The sequence below is a fragment of the Seriola lalandi genome, unplaced genomic scaffold (assembly GCF_002814215.2).
Source record: "Seriola lalandi dorsalis isolate HSWRI2012SDOR001 ecotype SW California unplaced genomic scaffold, Sedor1 jcf7180002054325, whole genome shotgun sequence".
In the NCBI taxonomy this organism is placed as follows: domain Eukaryota; kingdom Metazoa; phylum Chordata; class Actinopteri; order Carangiformes; family Carangidae; genus Seriola; species Seriola lalandi.
The window spans coordinates 226,017-238,599 of record NW_019524878.1 but is presented as its reverse complement, the minus strand read 5'-3'; the positions used below and the strand labels follow the sequence as shown (position 1 = coordinate 238,599).

At 39.0% G+C, this 12,583-nt stretch overlaps 1 protein-coding gene across 1 annotated transcript in view; it reads left to right on the top strand.

Annotated features, from left to right (window-relative positions):
* The first annotated feature begins 6,922 nt into the window (after positions 1-6,922).
* The window catches only part of LOC111655562 (solute carrier family 23 member 1), a 46,442-nt gene continuing 40,781 nt past the window's right edge, over positions 6,923-12,583 (top strand). Inside the window, exon 1 of the mRNA XM_023407013.2 lies at positions 6,923-7,176. Within this exon, the coding sequence (XP_023262781.1) occupies positions 7,039-7,176 (138 nt within the window). The 5' untranslated portion in view covers positions 6,923-7,038. The remainder of the gene's footprint in view (positions 7,177-12,583) is intronic.

Genomic DNA, 12,583 nt, shown 5'->3' with positions numbered 1-12,583 from the left:
TCCTGTTTTTTTTTTTTTTTTTATGTATTGTTTTTGAGATTAATTTCTTTTAAGGTAAAGCCAGGCAGATGTTGGTCTGACTACTCCACTACAGATCAGACAACCTGCCGATCTTAAACAGGCCACACCGACAGAGCAAAAATACAGCAGCCAGTGTGGTTACTCAAAAATCTCATCGATCTCTTCAAACAGATGAACGTGAACTGTTAAAGCTAAAGGAACTAACGAGCAAAACGTTTCCACCTGTCGTGTATGACGGCGCTCGTTCCCCTCAGAATCTGTAACGTTCTCATGAAGGCACGGACCTTTTCAGATCTTATTTCTGTCATGATGCTCTTGTAGCTAGAGATGGAGACAGTCACTTTTCTAACTTTTAAGTCGCTTTGGATAAACGCATCTGCCAAATCTTTTCAGCCAATATCATTGTATCAGCTGGACCTGACAAGTGCCACAAAGTCAAGAAAACTCGGATAGTCATAGTTGGATTAGATATTCACCCAACTAAAATGATTGCATTCCTGTCTTTCTTTATTTTTGCTTTCTAAACATTTATACAGAATTCAGAGCAAAAAAAAGAAAAACATAGAAGAAGAAAAAAGCACATTCATTTTGGAACTGACTGCCGTGCACAGCCTTCCACAGTTGTGAATATTTTCATTAACTGATGCATAAAGCCGCCGAATCAAGCTCAGTTTTATGGGGGAAAAATTGATTGAAAATGATTGAGGCTTATCTCTCTCTCTATCTCTCTCTCATTAAAAAGTGTCTGGTGGCTATATGCATCATATAATCCCCAGCGAGGGGTCAGAGAGAGGAACCCCCTCGGTGAGTCAGAGATTATCTTATGCCTAACTAATTTGAAATGATTCAAAATCCCCACAGGGAATTATGGTGAAGCTATGAAATGGAGATAGCTGGAAACACCCCACTTCATAAATGAAGGATGACTCTTCAACATGCAGGACTGACTCGTGTGGCGACCCTTCTACATGAAACTGAATGACTCGTATTATATCTGTGTCAAGCCATTTCCTTAAGACTGGATCATGTAGGTCAGCTTGTTCGTCAGTGGTGATCAACGGTCAACATTACACCTGACTGGGACTCCTGCACAATACATCCTTTATTCTCAGCCATGTTCTGTGTCTCTTTTCTGCTTTTTAAATCAAGATAGACACTGAAACATTGCTAAAGAAGTGTGTTTATTTTCTATGACGATGGAAACAAGGCATGGTACCTCTGATAAAGGAGCCAATTGTTCAATCTAGGACAATCAGCATAGGATTAAATCAGTGGGTTCACATAGTCAAAGGTAGATATCAAGTGGGAAAGATGTAAGAGATTCACTTTCAACAACTAGGCCAAAGAATCGTTTGTTTCCAGTGGAAGAAAACATGACAATAATGAACAATTAGGAGCACAACGTTTGTGCATGGTATCACGTTATTTCATTTGCTCATCCTATATTAAGTCTCTTTGTGATGGAACGACCCTGTTACGCAAGAGTCTGACCCAGATCGGTCCGACATATGTAGATACTAAGCTGTGTGATGGTCACGTCATTTGTAAATGAGTCCGGTCTGATCTGGTCTTCTCTTCAACGCCACGGGCCTGTGTGTCAATATGTCGAACATCTGACTGGATCTGAGCAGGCACATGATAGGCTTTGATGAGGTGTTGATTTGCTGTCACTATGGTAAGACAGTAGTACTTCTCTGTCAAGTTCCAAGGGGAGGACCATGGTCAAACCAGAATTAAAGGTCCCATATTGTATAAAGGGAGATTTCCATGTGTTGTAGGTTCTATGTTAATACTTGAACGTATCAAAGCCTCAGTCCACAGAGAAATACACACACAGGCTGTATTCAGACACTGAGCCTTAAAACCAGCCGTCAGGACTTCTGGAACTGCAGTCACCACTCTCAGCCACGCCCCCAGTCCCGCCCCCAGCCCCGCCCACACGCAAAGTCAAGCCTTGCAGCATTTGGTTACTCTGAGTGTTTTACCTGAAATCTGCTAAACTTCTGGGAGGACCATTTGTCAAAGTCAGATGCTTTTACACACATCATCAACCCTGACTTCCTGGTGTGTGTGTGTGTGTGTGTGTGTGTGTGTGTGTGTGTGTGTGTGTGTGTGTGTGTGTGTGTGTGTGGATCGATTTAAGCTATCTCTCTGGAGATAACAGTAACACTTATGCTGATCACTTGCCCACAGGTCAGCAGCTACTGTGTGAACTCCCTTTTTGTTCTCAACGTCAAACCGTCACAAGGGTCCATGGTTCATCAAAGCCTGGAAATGAAGCTCTGATCAATTCTTTTCAATGCTCATCTACTCACATTTTTCATTAGTCACTGTCTACCAGATCTGTCTGATTGTTAGGAATGGTTGGTAACATATTACAGTTAGGTTTCATGCTGAAACATCTGTACACACACTTTTTTGTTCCCAGTTTAGGACTTGAGTTTATAAAAGATCTTTTATAGTATTCACAACTTACGAAATGTGATTTGAGTAAGGAACAGTGCTTTTAGGCCTTTTTGATATTCTTTTATTCACTGTTACTGTCGTCTGCTAATGAAACTCCAACATGACACAGGTTAACTTTCTCAGGACAGAAGTATTCCCTCGTCTTTGGTTTTATCATGTGAAACATTGCTGTGAACTGTGAGAGGCTGAAGGTACAAAGAATCTTTTCACTCCAAGTCGTACCGTGTCCAATCCTTTCAGACACCTGCTTTACAGAAACCCAACAACAAGCTTGTGAAAAAATCTGCTAGCTGCACTTAAAGGTGAGCGGGACGCAGTCATCGGGGGAGAAAAGTTACCGGGGTAGTCTATACGGAAAAAGCGTGAAAATCATTGAGGATTTAGGAATTTTTATTCTTACAGGATCTGTGACTGCCGTGGTCTTTTGAATTAGACATGACAATTTTGCACGTGAACAGAATCCTGCTGTGTAAAACACTGCAGTTTAAAAGACCTTGGGAAATGGACACCCTGACAGAGGGGCCTCTTTGTGGTGATGATGGAGGTACATGAAGAAAGAGATAAATAAGGAAATCAAAGAGTGGTTGTTAAAGTGAGAACACCAGATGCCTTTCATGTTCACTAAGTTGGCTCAGAGCAACTCTCCCACGCCAGGACACTTTTCTTTAAAGCAAACAATCACGAACTGTATCGTCGTTGACTCAACGCTACATGGTGCAAACCCACACAGCGACACAGTGGTGCACCACTTTTTAATTTTTGTTTTTTTCACATTCAGTTTTGCCTCTTGTAAAACAACAGCATTGTATCTTTGCCTTGCAAGTCAGACTTCACTTTGACTGCGTAAGACTGAGAGACAACATAGTGCTATTAAACCAGAAACACCACTAATAAGTTTTAAAAACACACATTCACTGATCTCTCACACGGAGGATTCAACACTTACAGAAGCACCAACAAACAGATGCGACGGATCCACTTTACCAGGCTCCTATATCCGTGTGTGTGTGTGTGTGTGTGCGCTTTTTATAAAAGAATACTTATATGTACTCATTTTGTTGTAAAAAGTTATATAAGTAGTTTATATGTTTATACGTAGACATACATTAATACTTGCTGGGGCCTAAAAACATATAAGTGAAAAATAAAAAGTAAAAAATAAAACCTTTTTTAAAATGAGGCCTTGTGCCCTTATCAGAGCTAGCATAACATTTAACATGAAAGTATGATCATGTAAAGTAAATTACAGTTGAACATTTTCAAGTTTTTAAAAAAATTCTTAATTCTGATTGCCTGGCAGGTGTCCATCAATTAATCTGTGACACAGGTGTTTGCTATTTAAATTAATACGCCCGTATTCAACTGCGAGGGCAGCAACAGTAATGCTGCAAATGTTTGACTAATGAGAGTTTCTGTTGTTTGCTTTCCAGCTAGTACAAACTTGGATAAATGAGAACCACACACTTGTAATGTGGGTCACTCATTTCTTTCTTTTTCCAGAGGCATTTCTCCACAGCTAAAGAAAGAGCTTAGCTGTTTACTGACCATTCTGGAAGAAACGTTGTGAGTTCAGCATCAAAGTTCAGTCAGTCACTGTCAGCCATGATTAAGTGAAGTTCAATCAATTGGATAAAAAATAAGACGAGGAACAAAATTCCCAAGCCGTAAAGAGCAAAGATTCATGTACAAGCTGCAATAGTGGTGAAAGCTGCTGTTATTGTTAAATTATACCACGCAGAAAAGAAACTGAACAAGACTGTCAATTCCTGTGCCACCCCAAAGTGACTCATACTGGCCTGGCCAGGCCTATGAAAATCATCTGGCTGCACCACTGCATGTCAAGTCTCCTAAACAAGCCATAACCATAGGAATGAATTGATTTCTCATTCCCTTGACGTGACAGTGATTTTGAACATAGTATTCATGCTTGTCTTCACATATCCAGAACGTGTCAAATTCCTGATTATGTGTGGTAATAAGAGCAGGGAACATACAGAACAGCTATTGGGTCAGATGAGGTTTCAGTTGTAATGTAAGAAGACAAGATCCCATGCTCCAGACTAGAGATGAGACGGTTCCTGGTTTCACACTGTATCATGGTGAAAATGCCATGTGGTTGGTATTACCGTTTAAATTTTAATTATCACTATAACCGTGGTCAATTACCGTGTTTGATTATTGTGGTTAATTTGACTGATGTCAGGTTCTCCCGAGACGCATGCGCACCAAAACCCCTAAAAAACAGTCGCATTTTACAGACTAGATAATCAGGCACATCAGGGCTCCTTGCAAATCTGCTTTCTTATAGCCGACTTTTAAATTGTAATTTAATCCCTAATGATTGAGAGTATATGATTTTTTTTATGATTTTTTTAAGATTTTGTCTTTCCTTATTGTTTTTTTTATCTTATTTTACTAAACGGACAAAAACAAAATATTTGTTGAAAGAGTAAATGTATCGTAATTTTCTTTTTATTGTTTTCTCATTAATGAGTCTGCATTCCAGTCAAGTTTACTTTTATTGGTACTAGTCTTGAGAAAATTTATCGAGCCCTATCTATTCTCCATCTTCTGGGGGTGAAATGAAAGTTTCCATCTGAATTTTACACATAATTTTAACCATTTTCCCAGAAAATCTGCAGAATAAAATGTGAAGTAATGCGTGTTTGGGAGATTATGGGATGTTCAGCCTTGTGGATGATGGTTCCAATAATAATCTCGGCACAGAAAAACTTCAGTTACTCTGTTTCCATCTGTGTGTGCGGAGGGGGTGTGATGAAAGTGAATGCAAGGACACAGGGAAAGAGAGAAGCCAGTAAGAATCGGTGGACCATAGACAGAAAACCAGAAGAGGATGAGTTACTTGAGGTCCAGGTTTTTCATAGATATAAAGACAAATTGATTTTCCTTTTCTGTAAGGTTGGATTATAAACATTATCACTCATTTAAAAGCATGAAAAGTATTTGGTGTTATGATAAATAAGTACAAGCCTGTGCACATAAAAACATAAGGCGAGAAGTTTGCTATGACTCCTACAGTGCTTTTCCCAAAGAAATGACCAGTGACAAGTGACACGTGTTAATAAAAATAAATAAGCTGTTGTTACTTTTCATCTTACTACGTCTCTATGTTCTATATATTTTATTTTACTACCACATCTACCCAGATAGATGAACACAAGATGCTTGGTTACATTAGTGCGGACAGACAGTGTAATCAATGTCTGTCCACGATAGATATGAAACGGTAAAGACATTTAGTATCACAATTATAGTATAGACCAAAAAGATCACAGTTATCAGTATTATCACGGTATTGGTAAAATTCACTGAAAATGTTCAAAAAGTAATAAATCAAAACCTGAAATCATTTCACCAAGTGACTGTTTGTATTTAAACATTAAAATAACATGTCCAGCACATCTATGTATCGTCTTTCAGAGCAGACACAGCAGACACACCTGTCACCTGTCCAGCACGGTGCTGTTAAACACGGCTACACTGCACGGGGATGACAGTGAGCTTTTTAAAAACACTTACTTACTTCTCATTTTTCTTTAGGCAATAAAAACACATTGGTTAAAGTTAGGGGAAGGCTGCACTCATGGTTATATAACAATAAATACAGGTGGTAGGGGAAGATACAATAAAAGATCTTATAGAAGTTATATGATAAGTTTTAAGTTTAGTTTTGAAAGTTAAAACAGAGATGCACATCCTCTAATGTACATGAAATTGCTCTAGAGACAGGAAGTGACTGAATTGAACACAGTCTCAATGCAGGCTTTAGTGCCGGAGTGATTATGCGAGTCCATGCGAGTCAGTGGAATCCATTAGGAACTCAATCACAGACTGATGTTAATGACAGTGTCATTCCTTCTAAATGTCAAGCATCATACTGTGACCGTGTGATAACATGGTGTCCATTGTAATGCAGATGAACTATAGGATCTTAAAAAAAAATTAGAGAGTGGGGCGTAGTGGTCTAAGCAGGCGCCCCATGTGTCGAGGCTACAGTCCTCGCTGCGGTCGGCCCCGGCTCGAGTCCCGCATCGGACGGCCCTTTACTGCATGTCATTCCCCCTCTCTGCCTCCCCATTTCCTGTCTCTCTACTGTGTGCTATCGAATAAAGGCATAAAAGTCCAAAAAATATATATATAAACAGCCATGAATCAAATCAGACACTGAAATCCACTGAAACACTGCACAACGAAACCTATTCCCAAAATCTCTCAAGTCCAGACCTCTTGAAAGACCGTTTTAATATGTATGAAAAATGACAAAGTAAACATTCATGTGACAAACGTGCTTGTTTACTCTTATAAGATCCAATCGTCACACAACAGCAGACACATGACTGTAAGTCTGGGTAGTTAAGCCTACATACACTTAGCTACTGACCAGAAACATTTCAGAGCCAGGGAGGAGATTACAAAATAACCAAGTCACTCTCTTTTTGACTGTGATACTCAGTTTCCCTGGTGACGTGAGTCACATTGTCCTCTTAGTTCTGCGTCAGTCAGTTTTACTCCCTCCGTGTGTGCTTGTGTATGTGTGTAGAGCCCACACTTAGGTCCACAGAAGCAACTACACACCACCTTGCCGTGTTTACCAGAATGCATCTTACCACAGAGGAGAAAATAGAGCTTGGATTCAAGGAACAAGGATCAGTCAATCCTGCATTTGTGGTAAGTGAAAGTGTTATCTTAATCCTTCAGTTTGGCTTTGTGAAACCGATAATATCAAAGTTTCAGATACAGGGTGAGGTTGTGCTGTTTAATCGTTTTAATATAAATATGAAATGAAAGTTGTTTCAGTTTCAGTTTTCCTAAGAGACCAAGAGAAGGTAACTCACAGTGCTGCTTTCTTACCTTACAGTAACAGTGAGAGCTAAATGTAAGCCACTGTGGAATGTGAAATTACCATCGTGTGCATGTGCTCCGTAAAAGACGGGACATTTCAGTGGAATCGATTGCACAGTTTCAAAGTATGTGGTAAAGATCGATCGAGTGTAGTCGAGGCAGATGGAATAGCTTCAAGGTAAAACTAGAAATGCTCTTTGGTAAAACATCAACCAAAAGACAAGAGACTGAATAAAGGATATTGAAGTGGGGACGTGTGTGTGTGTGTGTGTGTGTGTGTGTGTGTGTGTGTGAGAGAGGGTGAGAGAGAGAGAAAATGGTTTGGCTGCATGGGGTATGCAAGTGTACACAGCTGAGTCTGAGGTTGATGTTTGCCCTTCTTTACTCCCCATCCCGAATAACGGAAGAATTTAGAAAATTAGGAACTCATAATAAACAACGCAGCTTTGACTCCAGATGTGTGAACACGTCAGTCTGTCAACACTTGCAAAGGGCAATGGCTTCATTTATTATTATTGTTATTATATGTATTGTATACCACCCAAAACTCCTATTCAAAGCTCAACAAGAGACTCTAACATAAAAAAATTCAAAATAGTTATATTAACGTTTATACATTTGCCAGCATCTTGATTGCCCCATTCTCTAGTCATATATTAAAGGAGCTATTTGCAAGTTTTGCTATTGCTACATAGCCAACGTCAGCCTTAACAGCTGTTAATTTACAAGTCTTTCCAAGAGTTTAAGCCATTGTTGCATTTACAAGACGAGGTTAAAACAAACCTTCTGAGCAGCTTCAACTTGAATGCTACGGTGACAAATGCAGTAGAAGAAAAGATGTGATAAACGAGTTAACTGCTGGAGATAGTAAAGGACTGAAACTTGATGCTAAACTTGCAACGTTTCTTCTAGACTGGTAAATAAATAGCTGTTAATGCTAACGTTAGCTATGTAGCAATAGCAAAACTGGCACACAGCTCCTTTTTAAGTTGCAACAAATCACTGGCAGATATTCTCATCATAAGGCAGATTTAATTTTAACAGCTGAATATCATGTTTATTAAAGATTTTCTGCTGGATTAAAAGCTAAAAGTATATTTAGCAAGTGAGAAATCCCAGCAGTCACTCTTTAAGGCTAATAACTGATAACTGATTCAAACTGTAATATAATGGATATAATGGAAGCAGAAAAAGGACATATGTATTAAACAGTGAGATCAAACAGTTTCAGTAAATGCAGGGATCATGTCTTTATTATTATTTTTTATTTTATTCAGACATTTTATAATTTTCATAAATCTGTTAAAGGATTTAACCCATAGCCAACAATGTTCCCTCCCTGTCCTCATGCTGTTCAGTATGCATGTAGGTGTTCGGACCTTTTCCATATATAGTATATGTCTTTGCCAGTTGTCATGTTTGGAGTTCACCAGTGGAGCTCACCGAATGGGAAAGCATTATTATTATCATTATTATTATTATTATTATTATTATTATTATACTTCTTTTTTTTTGTAGTTTTCCTGCATTTAGACAAAAGAGCTTCTGTTTGCCAGTGAGTCAGGTTGTGCCAGACCTTTTAAGGTTTCAGGTATCAACAGAGGAAAGAGGCTGAAGTCCAATAACAAAGGCAGGCTTCATGAGAGAATGAAGCACAGATACTTCTGGTCACAGGAACATCGACATGTCAACAGTGAAGAGCTCAAGGGTCAGAGTTACTGTACCGTGGCGATGAGGTCTGACGCTCATTGTGGTATTTAACTCATTGTAGATAACTCTGGAGGTGACTGATAAAAAATGCTGCTTTACGTATAGAACGGCCATTATTACAAGAGAAATAGCTCAATAAGAGATGGTGGTGTTAAATATTGCAAGTACTGTACTGATTGTGTGCATGCATGTTTGTGTGAGTGTGGAAATCGGTAAGTACAAACTCAGTCACCTGCGAGTCTGCGAGTCTCACAAAGAGAGGGTCACAGAAGCACAGCTCAGTTTACACGACTCCTCCAACAGGAACTTCACTTTCAAAATGTGCAGGTTTTGGATAGGAAACCGTGAATGTCCAGATTCAAATTTTTGGCAAATGATTTGCATTTTTTTTAATTGTAGGTATGTACATTAAAATGTAAGCGGGAGGGGGCGTCGAGTAGCTCATTTGGTTGAGCATCCGCCCCATGTGCAGAGGCTAAGGTCCTCGCTGCAGTTGGCCCCGGTTCGAGTCCCACATTGGCCAGCCCTTTGCTGCATGTCATTCCCCCTCTCTCTGCCTCCCCATTTCCTGTCTCTCTCTACTGCACTGTCATTAAAGGCATAAAAAGGCCCAAAAAAATAATAATAATAAAAAAAAAAAAAAATATGTAAGCGGGCAAAGGTAAAATAAAATGGTGAAAGTCATTATCGCTGTATTTGCTGCTGCCTCTAAGGCACCTGAGAAGTTAGATGCTGCACTGACAAGTAGAGTGGTGAGTGTTCGGGTATGAACTGAAGGAGGAATTTCACATCACACTCCCTGACTCGGAGAGAAAACACACTTCACATTGTAGTTTCAGTCAACAGGCTTCTCACCGCATCAGCAAGTGTACATTTGTAAATATGAACTAATAACATCCCAAAACCACTATGTGTAAGAAACAGAAGGTTGAGATGGTTAAATCCTGAGGTTATTGTATTGTAATCAGTGCAGTACACGCAGTAAGTTCACAGATGCTGCATCATAGCACCACTGAAGCAGTTCTTTAGTTTACTACAGTGATCTTTACAGTCACTAACCAGAAGAGCCTCTCCAAGGTCATCCAGGCAGCCAGCTAACTCATTGGTCTTCCTACGCCCCAACTTATCTGTCCGTATCATCTCAGCTGCATGGTGGAAGGCACACATCCCAGCACATGATGCTGCGTGCTAAGTAATCATCACTGAAGGTATTCAGAGATGATTACTTAGCACAGCAGCAAACAGATAATGCTAAAAGTGTGGTTAATCATCACTGAATACCTTCAGTGATGATTAACCACACTCACACTCACTCCGACTCACTACATTTACAGAAGAAATAATGTAGCCTGCTCTTTACTCCACTGTGTTCATCTCATAGCTGTGGTGACCACTTTACAGATCAGGAAATAATGATACCACATTCGTATTCAGTTTTAGTTAGTGGTATAATGGACCTCCCCCTGGGCTGACACTGACACTTATTCACAGTAAACCAACAACTTACATTTTACCGCTGATCGTAGTGCACTGTGTGTGTTGTTAACAATTCACTGTTTACTTTCTAAACTATTTAAACAAGGTCTCCCCAATCACACACACAAAAGTATATATTTTCTAACTTAATTTGATGCAGCCATACAGATGGTTTTACTTTGCTGTAGTAATTTAATTTATTAAAAAATTATATATATATTAATTAATTAATATTTTAAAAAACAAATTTATAAAATTTGGCTTTTTACAAACAGTTTACCAGTTATTCTGGAAAATCCACAGAAAACAGAAGTTTTGATCCTGGAAAGGAGAGTTGCTGGTGATTTTTAAAAAAAATGTTTTTTTTATTTTTTGGTGAACTAATATGACTTGATAATTCATAATTAACAATAATATATAAGGGGTGTCATGGAAGACATGGTGACTCAGAAAACATAAAACATAATAGCCAGACAGCTGGCATAACATAGGAGAGTTACATGGAGTATATACTGTAAGATCTTAGGTTAGGAAGGGTATGTTTGTGTGTGTGTGTGTGTGTGTGTGTGTGTGTGCCCATGGATGTTTTAATAATATATTATAATAATATAAATTAATAATTTAATTTACAAAATAATAAAATTAATAATTAGAATCGGTGGTATGTAATAATAATAACAATCATAATAATATAATAATTATATTAATAATGTATTTGTGTACATATATATATATACAGCAGACACTATAAAAATAATCATTATATTGCCCATTTTGATCAACATTATTATAATGATGTAGTAAAGGTGGGAGTGTGGTGATTTTTTTTAAATCACCAAAGTCACTAATCTGAGAAGCAATATCTCACTTAGACAAAAACACCACACTACGACCATCCAACATGTCCAGATACCACAAACGATCGTTGAGAAAATGTGTTTTTTCAGGAATATAAGTGAACTAACCCTTCTGTAATAGTATAAAGGAAATAGTAGGTACTGGTAGTTGTTGGATCCCTCCACTGACATAGACCTGCAGTCACTAGAGTGCAGGTAGATAACCACTAGATGGAAGCAAACGGTCATGTAATCCCTTGAAGCAGATGTCCGTGTGTACACTACCTGCTGAGAATTAAGTACCGTGAGAGCAAGTCTAAGACCGGGGAAGAAATGCGGTGCAGATGGGCCAGCATTTGCATGGTCTGTCTCTGTCATGTGACTCTCGTGTGAGACAGATGCGACGGTGGGATGTGCAAAAGGTGTTTTCTTTTGTTTGAAGTGCTGACTGAGTGCCAGGCTCACCCTCTGAGACACAGCAGGTTTCAGAGCAAAGGGCCACAGCATGTGGCCTTTTTCACCCGGTCATAAGACTTCTGTGTGAAATATTCTCATATTCACTGCAGTCTGCATGTTATCTCGTGAACTCGCTCTGGTGTGTAATGTGTCAGGCATCTGGTGAGAGGGATGGTGCAATAGTCCAGACTAGGGTTGTCACGATACCAAATTTCTGTTTCGATACCGATACCAATATGTATTTCAATACTTTTCGATACTTTTTGTAAAAAATATTTCATTATATTATGTATTGCCTTAATGGGTTATTTAAATATTTAAAGATTGTAATTTAATTCTTAAAAATATATTTTTTTAATGTATTTATTAACCATGGACATGTTTTAGCTCTCTGTTTGCAGGCTACTGTAGGTTTACTACTGGGCTGGGAGGGACTTTGTACTTCTTTCATTGACATTACAGTGCAGTGAACTGGTGAACAACATTATCACCTGTCGTTATTGACTGAAGTCTCGGAACAAGTCCGCATGGTTGTCTTTTAAATGTTTCGACAGGTTTGAAGTGTTGCCTGCTTTTGCGAGACACAGTTTGTAGCACCGCTTGCACTGCGGTGTTTCTGGGTTCAGTGGCTCGCCTTTATTGTTCGGTTTGAACCCGAAATATTTCTACACCGTACTTCGGGCCCCATTTTGACCACAAGTACGGGCTTTTCTGCAGCTGCCATCTCTATCTACTGTATTTTCTTCAACCCGCTC